The 13,574-nt window shown below is 38.6% G+C and overlaps 1 protein-coding gene across 1 annotated transcript in view; it reads left to right on the top strand.

The window, feature by feature from the left end:
* The window catches only part of RPRD1A (regulation of nuclear pre-mRNA domain containing 1A), a 44,797-nt gene extending 32,737 nt beyond the window's left edge, over positions 1 to 12,060 (top strand). The window contains exon 7 of the mRNA XM_042797962.1: positions 7,407 to 12,060. Coding sequence (XP_042653896.1) covers positions 7,407 to 7,556 — 150 coding nt within the window. The 3' untranslated portion in view covers positions 7,557 to 12,060. The remainder of the gene's footprint in view (positions 1 to 7,406) is intronic.
* The last annotated feature ends 1,514 nt before the right edge of the window (positions 12,061 to 13,574 follow it).

Raw genomic sequence — 13,574 nt, 5'->3', positions numbered from 1 at the left:
TGCTACTAGTATTTAGCCTTGCTACAGTAAGAGTAGGTCTCGTGCTTCTACTTTCTGTAAATCTTTCTGACAAAAGAAAAGGATATGAAACAGTTGTCTCTTGGCTAGCTATAGATAAATCCCCTACCTAGTGACCTGCAGTGTTACTTCCATTCTCAGATTCAGTTTTCCTCTTCAAAATAGTTACCTGTAGTCTGGGCTTTACAGAATTTTCATACTTTCAGATATCCAGTTGTCTCTGTTTAATAATGAGTATCAAAACCCACATTTTTGTGGTTTGAGACCCACAGCATTAGCTTCAGAGTTGCACATGTGGAACCTGAAGTTGGAACTGAGACTGTTGTAGCAACCTATAGGCAAGGGTTGTGTGAAATGAAGAATATGTGTCTGATGTACACAGTTTTTACAGTTCAGCTGTTAGCTATAGTAAATATTTTGAGCCTGAAGACTTTACACAATTGTTCTTAAATGCATTGCTAAAGGCATTTTTTTTTCTATTAGATCATCAAAATTTCTCATTCATAGATTCCTTTAAAATTGAACCTTGATATTCTTTAATTTGGATTTCCTTCAGATCTTTTGTGAATAGGTGAAACTTTAAGAAGCGATTTTTAAGCCTGCAGCCACTTAGGTTTTTTTATTATTTTTCAAACCTATTCTGCTTTATCCCTTGTGTGTCTGTACAGAGCATCAACTTGAATATATGTTTGATCACAATTGTTCTGAAGTGCCTGACTGCTTGTAATCAGAAGTTCTCCAAAACTTAATTCTGTCAGCCAGGATTTGAAACTCAAGAATTCAGTGTAACTTAATCATCTCTTGGGAGTGTGTAGCTTTGAGTTTATTATAACGGCTAAATTTTCAACCAGATAAAAATGCTGTATCAGATAAAACACAAGGAGACCAAATTTAACCTCAAGTAGGCATCTTTTTTTTCAAGCTTCTGCTCATATCTGCCATCACGAAATGCTTTAAATTAAATCGTTGTGCCATAGAGATTCTCTTAATTAAATCAACATCTTTAAATAGTAATTTATTTTATAAATTGCTATTCATCACTGTGGACCTTTTAAGATTGAATGGAGGTAAATATAAACTAGGCCAAGTAATACTCCTTGCGATTAAGGTTAGAAGTCTCTGTTTTCTTTTCTTTGACTTTCCCAACATTGAGTAACTTTTGGCTAACACGGTCAACAAGTTTGTAATAAAACAATTTTTAAAAATGACCTTTTATTTGAGATTATGTAATTCATGTTCTTTCTGACAGTATTATGGAATAGGGAAATCCTTCTTACAGTCTGGGACATTCATTTTGACATACTAACACAAATCAACCTGAATTTAATGAAATTACGAGCCTTTGGAAAAAAACCTTGCTTTTAATAGGCTCATCAGAGATTTCTTAAAATCTTGCTAACTTCCATGAAGAGCTTCTCTGCCAGGGAGTTTGCCAGCTTGGGCGAAAGAAGACTTCTCCTGCAATTGCAACCCTACACAGTGGTATCCTAGGCTGACCATGGGCCAAGCACCTGACATGAAAGCAGAGAACTTCTTCCATGAGTGGGCTGTCCATGGCTCCCGTGGGTCGAAATAATGGGGAGGTGGAAGCCAGTGTCTTTGAGTGCAAAACTTGGGCAAGTTCGATGGAACTTGGCACCAGAGGCTGCAGAGATTAAGAAGGGATCCAGGACTAGGCATTATAGTAAAGAACGGAATAGGAGATCAACTGGCTGAGAAGAAAGGGAGTGACGGGCCAGGAAAGCGTAACATCATGTAGGACTGAAATGGGAGGAACTGGAATTCCTTTGGATTAAGAGAATGGAAGCAAAAACTGGTGTGAGGTGATAGATTTGATGGAGATACTCTGTAGGCAGAGACAGGTTGAGTGTAGGATTGGGGAGAAATAGGTGGAACTGGAACCAGATGCAGTGAAAACTATAGACTAAGTGATGAGTGCAGACCAGGGTTGGGGAGGGAGGAATGGAACATGAAAGGGAAGACAATCAGAACAGTCAGGCAAACACCAGTTGTGAGTGCTTGTATTGCATGTGAATGCAGGCATGACAGGAGTCGGAGGCATTGAACAGCCTTGCTGGACAAAGAGGTTTTAAGTGAATCAGATTTGAGACCCGTGCTTAGGCAGGATGGAGCTGGACAAAGAAATGGCATTTTCAAGGAATGGGAAGAGTAGGTGGTGACCACTGTGAAGGACTCCGTGTTTCTGATAATCACCCTTCAGATGGGATGGCAAAATGCTTTGTTCCTATTTGCTACTTCTGCACTCGGGAATTTATGATTTGAAGATCTGCAGTCTATTCCTGTCTGTACCACAGTGTAACAGTTGATGGTAGACAAAGTTAGTTAATCAAGCTTTCCCCAAATGGTCACTAATTTAGTTTGTGGGTTTCAATTTTTTCTGATTTCATTGCTGCTTCTTGCTTCATTTGCAGACAAGCTGAGGAGTCTCTAAACTTAATTTAGAAAGTGTGCTTCAAAGCATTAAGTTCTCGGTAATTTTATGTACTAAGGAAAATGGGATACTCAAAATTGGGGGATGCATTTCATTTTGATCAGTCAGCTGAAAGTTTTCTGAAGAAAAAATTGTCTTTTGTAATGGTGAAGTATGCCATTAGAAAACCTATGATATTACTGGTAAATCCTCATACAGAGTAATGAGTACAGTAAGTAATGTGTGGGACAATGCGTAGAACAATAAGGAATAAACAAAGCAGTCATTATGTAGGTGCTCATTGCTTCACTTCTCATTTTGCTCTAAATGGGGTATCAGAATGGAAAACTGATAGATGTTAACATAGTGGAAAGCTGAAGCCTTCTTCCAAAAATCTGTTTTGTAGTGAACAGGCAAAACGTGTAGTAGAAGGTTAGCCAAGTCAGTCCTTTCCTAAGCTTGCCCTTGATTGTTCAACCTTGTGTGTGGGTGTGAAGCTTATAGATGTGTTCAGACTCTGTTCAGTGTCTTAAATGAAAGATATTCCAGGGTTTTGTTCGTCCTTAACACTGTAAAATAAGTTGAGCCTTTAATCATACTGGTGAAGAACATGAGCCATGCCAAATTTTTAAAGGCAGCACAAAATTTAACCCTGCTCATCTGTTTTCCAGAGTGATAGCGAGGCTTATCTGACTTCTCAATTCTAGTTGTTGGTCTTCCTTGCAGAAAAATACCCAGATTGGTTGAGGCATTTAGATTTTAACAAGGTGAAATCTATAAACAAATACTGTGTTTCTGAACTTCAGAGTCTAGATAGCAGGGTATCGCATGCCATTTGCCTTTGTCTGAGCCTTTGAGGATTTCTAGTGGTTTTTGTGCTGTTGGACACAACATGCGAGAAGCTATTGCTCTGTGACACAGCTCCAACGTCTGCACCTGAAGCTGGAAGGTGGGACTGGACCTACAAAGTCAGAGATCTCAGTTTTAAATATGATGGGCCTACAGGCCGTGGATGCTGATGTACACCCATGCCCTCAACAATTTAAAAGCCTTTTAATCCTTTTGGGGTTTGTTTTTTTGTATTGAGAGTATTGATTTCCACCTTACCTTTTTTTTTTTTTTTTTTCTGTACCTAACAAAGGTGCAGATTAAATATTTGTGCTTTCTGCATACCTTTTGTTCTTGCTTTGGAATCATACTTTGCTCCTCTTCTTTTGCTACACATTTTCTGCTACACAGTATTTTGATGCATGCCACAGCCTTACTGATCAGATGAGGGTGTGAAGTCATATTAATGTTGTAGAGGGAAAGCATATCCGTGAAGTTCCAAGTTGTTTTAGCTGTAATGGCTCTCTACAGTAATTGCAGAAATTCTATATTAAGATCTGTTTCAATTGGAAAGTAAAATATTCTCTGCAGTGCACAGACTGTTTGGCCTGCCCACATTTTTATTATTAATTATAATTGTAGCACCTAATCAAAAATTATTTGGCTTTTTTGCCTGGTACTTATTTGATAGAGAAGTACTGTTAATCTAGGTCTGGAATCCATATGTGGTTAGCATTGCTTTCACAAAATAACAATATTCTACACTGCTAGGTAATGGCAACTGTAGTAATCAGTGGGATTCTAATGAGCAAAATAAGTTCTTCTAATTATCTCATAAACTTATTTTTATGACTGGAAGTACAAAAAAATTATTGCTTGAAAGTAGTGTTATCTTAGACTGCTGAAGAAATGGAAGAGACTTTAATTCCATACATCAGGTTGCCCATGTATCCCAAGAGTGAGGTTCTCCACAGGTAGCAAGCAATGCAAATTATGCTCAGTGTAGCAAAAGAAAACATCATACTTCTGCCTGTCCTTGACTGTTTGAAGTAAATAGCTTGAATCTTGCCTCATTTACACAGGGGTACTTTGAATTATATCTTAAAATCAACATAATGAAAATGAAATTGAAATTCTCCAGGAGGATTTCTGCAGTTAGAAGTGTCAACAATATATCAGTAAATTGTTACTTGGTTGTATAGCATACAGCATTTCTCATGGAGCAGCAATATCAGAACATAACACCTAGCTATCCCCATTCCTGCTCCTCTGCTTTAAGTCACACACTCAGTGAATACATGGAGGAAAAAGGTTGTAGGTACATGTGCATGCTGTTATGATAAAGTAGTAAAGGCTGTACGTGTAACAAGTATTGCTGAGAATGAGTACTTTATATGTGTAGTCCAACAGCGCAGGAATACTTGGGTAATGCCAGGACTGTATTAGCAGCCTTAAAAATACAGAAGCAAACCCCTTCAGAAGTGACCAGTGATTTTAGATAGAATCAAACAGTGAAAAGCAGCCCCTTTGAAAGTATGCCAAAAGTGCTAAGTCACTGTGCTTGAAAATCAGCCCTCTTTTGAACTTGCTTGGCAGTCATGAAAACTGGACTTTTCCCGTGGTTTCTAGAATGGTTTTAGGAATGTCATGGAAAATGAGGTGCTCTGGATAAGGTGAATAATATTTCTGCTTGTGAGGAGGATTGTCATGGACATCTAACCTGTAGCTGCAGATCTCACATATGGTTTGGATGACCAAATTTGTGCTAAAATTGCATTCTGTAGCTTACACTGCAGCAATAATACAATGAACTATAAAACCTTATGTCATTTTTATTGACTCTAGTTTTATAGTAAAATCCTTGAGCAAACTTTCTCAGAGGTCTCTATTTTGGAGAAGGCACAAGTTTTGACTCCCTGAGGGTGTGCATTATGCTAAAGATGTTGGTGAGAGGAAGAAGACTGTATTATATTGGGAGACTGAATTTATGAGAACATTTTCCTTCGTGAGAAAAAGGAAACTACTGTCAGTAATACTGATCAAGCTGATACCTCACTAGGCAACAAGTCCCAGGCAGAATTTCTATGGAAAATGCTGGATGTCAGAAATGTGATGTTACTATGGAAATGATTTATTATCATCTAAAGGGAATTTTAATGGAGTCAAGGAGCTGGCAGTCTGAATTCAAGCACATTTCAAGTTTTGGAGTAAAGAGGGAATGGAGCTGCTAAGTGTGAGCTGTGCGTATTTGCCTAGCGTCACGCGTTGAGCCTATGCAGGGGTACTGATGTGCTGCTTCACGGTCTTCACTGACAGAGAACGAACACGGGGTTCAGCTGATTCAAGCACCATTTACAAGGATTAACTGCTGGAAAGATTTTCTGGTTAACTTCTTTGATTCTGCTTGAGATTCTACTCATCCTCTTCTGTAGAGCAGTACGTACGACTTTCACAACAGAGGCCAGGTCCCCTCTACAGTGCCAGCTGGCTCAAAGCCCTCGTTGCCTACTGCTCAGTCTCCAGCCATCCTGCTTCTGAAAATGGAGATTGTGGTTAACCAGTGTTCCATATGTTGCCAGATTGTTTTCCTAAACAATGAAACCTGTGTTTTCCTCTGCAGTCTGAACTCAAACCGGACGGTGAAAGGGGCACGAAGTATTCTGTTGTTGCCTTTTTACAGGCTGGCAAAGGATGTCTCTCGCACAGGATCAGCTCACTGAGGCCTCCGCACGCTGCTGCAGTGTTAGAAATGAAACAGCAAAGTATTTGTGGCCTTTGGGCGTTACTGTAAGGATACAGTATCTAGATACAGCCCTTCATTTCCACAGCCGTGTCCTGAAGTCCCTTGCACCAGAGGGAATGTTTTGGGCAGGTGTGAGCAAGTGACGGTTTTCCGAGGACCAAGGGACTTGCAGTTATAAGACTTTTTTGGTCATCTGTATCGTAAAAGGAACGGTGCTTTGGCCTGTGTACTGTCACCAAGTGATTACAGTTCTGCTGACGAGGCATCTGTAGTATTTTCACTCTGTTTAGTATCTTGTAAGACTTTGGACTGTATGTACTATTTAATTTTTAAATACAAATGATATCAAGGAATTGATGATCCTAATTCAGGGACAATTCTTTCTCTTTTTTCAATGTAAGGATTTAATTGGCTTTTTTTTTTTTTTTTAACTATGCATTACCTTCTCATTAAGTATTTAGTATTTCTTGTGGTTCACTTAGTGCCCTTGATAAGAAGGCCATACTGCTACTAGTAGTCACAAACTTTGGTTTTATGTGTGTTGGACCTTCTCCAATAATCTTGATCATGTGCCAGGTATTTAATGTTTGTACTACTGTATCAGTTTCTACTATCAAAATGTCTTTTAATTGGCTTTCCTTGATACTCCATGCTACTAACAGTATAGAAAACTGATTAAAATTATGTTTAGACCTCGTAAATATCACGATTGTTATCTTTTGCAGACATTTGCACAGCGCTTTTATACCTGCTGGAACTTTCAAGTGTTTATATTTGGCACTTTTAGAGGATGATGCGGGTTTTTTCCCCCATTAATTTAGAAGTGTTTATAATCATGAGATCTTGGTTATCCATAGGCTGATTATCCAAGCTGTAGGTTAACTATTTCTTTTTATTTCCAGCCATCCCCAGGCTGCACCAAAACCTGCAGCCATGCTAGAAAGCATCGACATTTGAGGCGTGGTGGCTTACAGTATATTTTCATGAAGTGCCGCTTTGCCTGCTAATGCTTAGTCTCATCTGCTCTCCAAAGAAATGTGTTTCCAAGAGTCTGAAATGTAAATATTCCTGGAGATTGTACCCTACTCTTCCTACATTTTGGAATAACTGGTTTAATTTTATACAAGCTGGTATTCTTCTCCACTGTGTCTTTTGTTCTTAATAGGTGAGCACTAGCTATGTTCTAGTGAGCTGGTTTACAATGTTAAATACTTCATCTTGAGCTGATGTCTCCAGAACAGCCAGCTGTCTGAGTTCTCGCCCGTTAAAAGATGTTTAGTCCTCCAACTTGCAGAAGGAAGACTTTCTTTGGAAACCATGAAGTGCAGTAGGTAGTAGGGACGGTCGTAGCAAAAAAGCCTCATGTTGAATTCTTCTGCATTGCAGGAGTACAAACGCAAGCTAGCCAGAGTGTCCCAAGTACGGAAAGAGCTCAGGTCACGCATCCAGAACCTGCCTGATCTCTCTCGACTTCCCAACGTCACAGGCAGCCACGTACACCTACCGTTTGCAGGAGACATCTACAGCGATGATTGATTACAAGAACATCCTTCCATAACCTCTACTTTTCTGTGAAATGAGGGGTAGGTCAGACTGATTGGTACTCTTGTAGTATTATTTTTGTATATTGTTGGAGAGTGTCCGTAAAAATACTCTAATAATTTATAAAAAAAATGGTTTAAAAAGTTGATTTGTTTACTATTTTATTGGCGAGTGAACATAAGGGTACATTTATAAAAGTGGCATCTGTGTCTATTACATTGAAGAATGGATAATTATCTTATCTTTTGTAAAGATTTTAGTTGGGTGCCCTGTAAAAAAACATGCTAAGATTTTTCTTATGTACCCTATATTTAATGTAGATCAACATATAATCAACACATACTTCTAACTTGAGACATTTCAGTTGCTAGTGAAGGAGTGAAATGTGGAAATCACAAGCTTATGTTTGCAAGAAGGTTGATGCAATTTAATGCAAAGTTAAAAGTGATTGTACTACATTTAAATTACCCACTCCCTAAACAAATCATGTGCGGTTTTTTGAAGTAAATGTTAGTAACCAATTTTGTATTGAAAAACATTGATCATGTTACGCCGAGCAGAGCTTTAATTGACTCAAAATATTGCAATATTTTAGTGTCTTTTAAAAGTCAGCACAAGAAACTGTAGAATTGACCAGTTTAATTATGTTTCAAATTGTAACTTTCCTTTACAGCTGCTTAGTTTTTAAATTGAAGGGCCATTCACTTGTACTCTAATCCCTTTCTGGAACATCCGTCTCCATCTAAAAAGGTTAATCCCAGAAATGTGAAGCCATTTTACAGCTTTAATTAAATTGAAAGGTCATTCTCTAAACTGTTCCAATTGTTAAATGCCCATTATTAAAATCCGACAATGCTACATACCATCCATACGTGCAGCAACACGATGATGCAGCCGTGCTGTACATCCTCTTCCACTGGGAAACCCTGGAGGCCAGCGTGGGCTTCCAGCCCCCCACATCCACCCACTCCAGCAAACGTTTCTAGATCTTGATCGTCTTGTCTCACGGGACAGGAGGAGACAGGTCAGGCCTCTGTATAAGTCAGAGAGTGGAAAATTATTGCTGAGTGTCTGCTTTTAAAAAAAGTCCTTTGCACGGCACAAATATGGTCTTTGCCTACAGGTCGCTGAATTTGTGAAAAGTCTTTGTTGCCATGCTATGCACTAGCTTTTAAGTTCACTTAAAATGTTAAAGATGCAGACAGGCATCTAGCAGATTGGCAGAAAGTTTAAGCTTTCCAGTCAATCGGGCGTAGACACGTAATTGTTGAGGAGTGATTTAAAAAATGCCTACCTGTAGGTTGGAAATTTAGATGACCTTAAAAACGTGGGCTGCAAATGTTTGAGGTGGATGTATCATTAGAGTATTTAATGATTGTATTCCCTTCGTGGGTTCACACTTGTCAGGCATCGTTTTGCATCAGTTAAGTTCATAGTTTACAAGTTTAATACTCCTCACACCAAAGCGATTTTTTTTAGAAAAATGTAGCCCTCCTTTTCAAAAAACACAACAATTCAACAATTTCACTCCAGGACTATTTTGAAGATAGTGACCTGTCGCTTGTTACTGACTTGTACGGGGCTAACGGCTAGAATACTTGTTGGATGTGAATGGAGAATAATCTTTCTCTTTCAAATAGATATCCTTGGACATAAGCACCTCAGTCCGATTATCTTTTCTCAAGTTGCCATGAATTAGACCTCAGTTAAGTAGGGAAAAAACCCTAAAAGTTGATAATACAAGCTGTTGACATAGCACTCCGTAGCATGCAATGTAGAATACTAATTTCATTGAAAACTCTGACTGACAGATAAGAAAGCTGAAAAGAGTTCATCAGAGCTCGCTAGCTACCCAAAGATTTGTAAGTTTTGAGTGGCAGTTTTCTACTCCATAGGAAAAAAAACAGCTAACTATAGTGATTCCAGAGGAGTGTTTCTTTAGTTTAAGTCTAATATACAAAATTAAATAACACTTACTGGCATCTTTTCAGTATAGATTCTTGATAAGAAAATGAATGTTCAGGTACAATTTTAATATTTTAAATATTTCTGTTCTAGAATGCTAAACTCAGCTCATAAACTCTTATATACACGTATGTGCATTACAGTTGCAGTTAAAGCTCAGTCTTTCTAAGGAAGAGCACCAAATTTGTGATAAATATTAAAACAGTTTAATCTATTAAGAATTATAAACCAAGAAGGATAAGTAGGGAGCTCATGGTTGAATCACATCCATGGAAAGCTTAATTTGTACCCAGAGGTGAACGTAAGTACAGCGGCATGGCTTGTTTAGAGTGCACTGAAGGATCGAAGTCTTGGATAATCAAAACCGTAGGGAATTAAGATTAACCAGTCTTTCGCTACCTTAATTAAAAATAATTATAATAAAGTTGAATGCTGAATTTCCTTGATCTCTCAAGAGTATTAAAGAAGACACGACACTTCACTAGAATTGTTTTTCCTATTCCTAACTCTCAGTGATTATGTTTCTTATCTACCAATAATGTAGGACTGATTAAAGAATGAGGAAAAGGTCTCAATTTCTTCTTGATATATATATATATGTTTTAATTTTGAGAGAGTGCTATTTTCTGGATATATTTCTTTCTTTATTTTATTGTGAAATTGTTTACTTCAAGGAATATTTCATAGCTGGGTTCTTGGAAATGATCCCTCAACATTTGTTTGGAGAAGAGGGCTTGTGGAAGGTAAAGGTCACTCTTATAGCAAGTGTCATTTATGAGTGGCTGAATGGTACGTTGTTTTTTATTTATATAGGAAAGGCATCAGGTATCAACTAGTTAGAAGATTTGTATTGTAACTGTAATAGTATAGCAGGAGATAACATGGTATGAAACAAATGCAGCCCTGTAGTATCAAAAAATACCTCCAAATTCTCAGGTTCCAAAACTTAGCGTACATACTTCTGACATCTCAGGAAGAAAAGAGGCTGGGTGGGGACAGGAAGGGTGCTTAGGAGCCGAAAGGGAGAGCATGCCTGGGTGGACGTGAAGAGCAAAACAAACGTCAACTTTTGTCGAAGCAGAAGTTGCACTGTGCAGCTGGGCAGCACCGTGTTGTAGCTGTGGACGGGGTTATACGGTAGAACGGCTGCGGGGTGTTACCACCCTGGGAAAGAAAATGTGGGGGGGTACCCTGCCCATCTCTTCTAACACGGCCTGGCTCTGCTCAAACCAGAACGCCCGCCCTACAAAAGGCACAATTATAAAATATCTGAACATTTTTCATCTAATAATGAAAGCATAATAATTGCATTGTTTGCTTCACCATACCGCACTTTTATTGAGCGTTCTCTGAAAAAAAAAAGCAGATTCCTGCAGCTCTCTGCCATATGAGAATGCTTACCTTGGAGGTCACTGGGACTGCCTGGATATTCTATCGTTCGCGCGCTCAGTCTGTGTTTTTGCGGAATGTTTTGAAAGATATCAGGAATATTACCCCACTCCTGTGGTTTTAAAAATGAATGTGAAGTCCTTAGTTACAAAAATTACCATTCTTACAAATTGTGTTTCATTCCTTCTTTTGAAGATTAACTACAGCCTGCAGTAACATTAGCCTGTTTTACTCCATTAATGTTTGTATTAATATATTAAACACCTCCATTAACCCCTAGCAACACCAACCAAGCTACGTGCTTATTACATATTTTACCTGAGTAGTCTTCTGAATGTCGGACTGAGCTTTCATTATGATAAAATTACATTCCTGGTTACCTGAAGTTTAACAAGACAGTGCGTTAGGACTTCCATAGTCTCATACTGCTCTTACGAGTCAGTGGTAACTCAGTTTGGTGCTTCAGTGCTGACCCAAAATGCAGTAGCCCCCTGTGCAAATGACCACGGACGACATGGCAATCATATGTAGGCTTGATTGGCCCTCTGGCAGAAGAGCTGGATTTCAACCTTTGGAAACATAAGCCAACAGATTTGTGGGTGTGGGTTTTTTTGGTGGAGAAATTAGTGACCTAGAAAACCAGCACCTCTAAGATTTCACAGTTACATTTCTAAATAGTTAGGGCCAGTTCTGCTCATTACTCATGCATATAATCACAGTGACTATTCCTGCAAGAAAGCAGACTCAAATGTAGTGTCTGAAGTGGAATTTTTTTATTTAACGAATGACCAATTTTGTCTCCACTCCTATTTCAGTGTGTCATTTATCTTGATTAAGTAGTAAATCTCTTCCATCTTGTTATTTAGGAATCTAATTCTGATTTCATCCTCACAATATTTAAAGTATCCTACTAAGCATGATGTTCTTGTGGGAATTTGCAGAAGTTCAATAGCACTCGTTACTTGTTTGCAACAGAAATAGACTCATTTGTTAAAGCTAACAAGAAAAGTTTGAAATGTTAAGATGTTTCATTATTGTGCTTTTCTGACAGAACATGTAATCCTTGTGTAATTTATGTCCTCAGAATAATACCTGTATGTACGCTCTTTCATATTTAATAGAATAAAACATTGTTGTAAAAACATCTTTGAAATCACTGTTTATTGCTTGTCTACTCAGTCTCATGGTGTGAAGTGGCTTTAATTTGCACTGCTCCCTAAACTTAGGAGTCAACCGAAATCTCATGGTGATGCAGGGGAAATGGTTGATACTAATTTTTAAGTTTATTGCTCTCTGTGTTTGTATTGTGTGTGACAGTTTTCCGTGAGGAAGCAGTACATTGTAAAGTCTGAGGTCACATCTCTAGAACTGCAAATTTCTTAAAAAGAAATAATGTTTCCTATACCATCTAGTCTGGCTGAAGTTCATGTTTCTTCAGAGGCGGGGCTGGGTGTGAGGGAACCAGTTGTAATACGCTAGCTTGAGGTTCCCAGTACTCAAAAATGGGAAAATGGCTCAAACTGATGTTTCAAAATAAAACACGCTTTACTTGAGCACATTCTATTAAGACAAGCTTTGTATCATTTTCAGTATACGTGATATGATGCTATTAGGGTCAATGATATACATACCATTGCATAAGTAGAATTTGTATGAGCTGGGATACAACTCTCACTCTATAACTAAATCTGTAACCAAACTCTCACTCTATAACTAAAATCTCTATAACACAGAGGTGTATGTTGAACGGAGAGCCGCCTTGGTCTTGCGTTACAAAGTCTGGGTGAAATTCTGGCCTGGCTGAAATCAGTGAGGCCATTTCCTCTCTATGGAGTTGTTCTTCCAACTCTTCAAACACAAACCCAGTAACGCTGCATGGGAGGGGTCTGCAGGGAGGCTCGGCAGTGGTCTGTTGCAGCCAACAATTCATCCTCAGTGTTTCACCAAGTACAGGACTGTAACATATTCAGAAGGGAAGGTGCATCAGATGCCTGTATATGTGTGTGTGTGTATGTATGTGTATATATATGTGTACATATATGCATCTGATGTGTGTAGTATGCATGTATATACCTATATACATCATACATAGATATATACATGTGTCTCTGTCTGTAATGTTTCTCCATACACTGACTCTGTGAAAGGCCAGTAACAGAAAAAAATTCTCTTAGAGATGTAGATAGAAAGCACTTTAGGCAGAAAGTACCAACACTATTTTTGCCCAGCATTTTGAAGCAGACTTGTAAAACAAGGAATGGCATGTACCGAATGATTATTTTTTTTGCCACGGTAAAATCTGATAGCTCGCAATAGTGATCCCTTGTAACAACACATCTGGATATGTCTGGCAACTCTGGTGATTACAGGGAAAAAGATGGTGTTTGGAGCACGACAAGACTCTGTCTACACTAACAAATAGCACATGGCAATAGTAATACACCAGGAGTACAGAATACCTGAAGCTCAGTGCCTGCCATCCACAATGCACTTTTAGGAGATGAATACTTCAGACTAGCTCACATGTGATCCCGTGGCTAGACTGCCCGTTAGCGTATACACTATCTTCTGTACTGAATGCTGGATCTCTTAATTATTAAATTACAGATTCGCAGAGGCAAGGGGTGGAATGTCCTGGGTTGAGTGAGTGGTGGGGTT

Source organism: Tyto alba, unplaced genomic scaffold (assembly GCF_018691265.1).
Source record: "Tyto alba isolate M040663 unplaced genomic scaffold, T.alba_DEE_v4.0 Super-Scaffold_27, whole genome shotgun sequence".
Taxonomy (NCBI): Eukaryota; Metazoa; Chordata; class Aves; order Strigiformes; family Tytonidae; genus Tyto; species Tyto alba.
The sequence above is the reverse complement of the archived record's forward strand: the minus strand, read 5'-3'. Positions and strand labels throughout refer to the sequence as shown.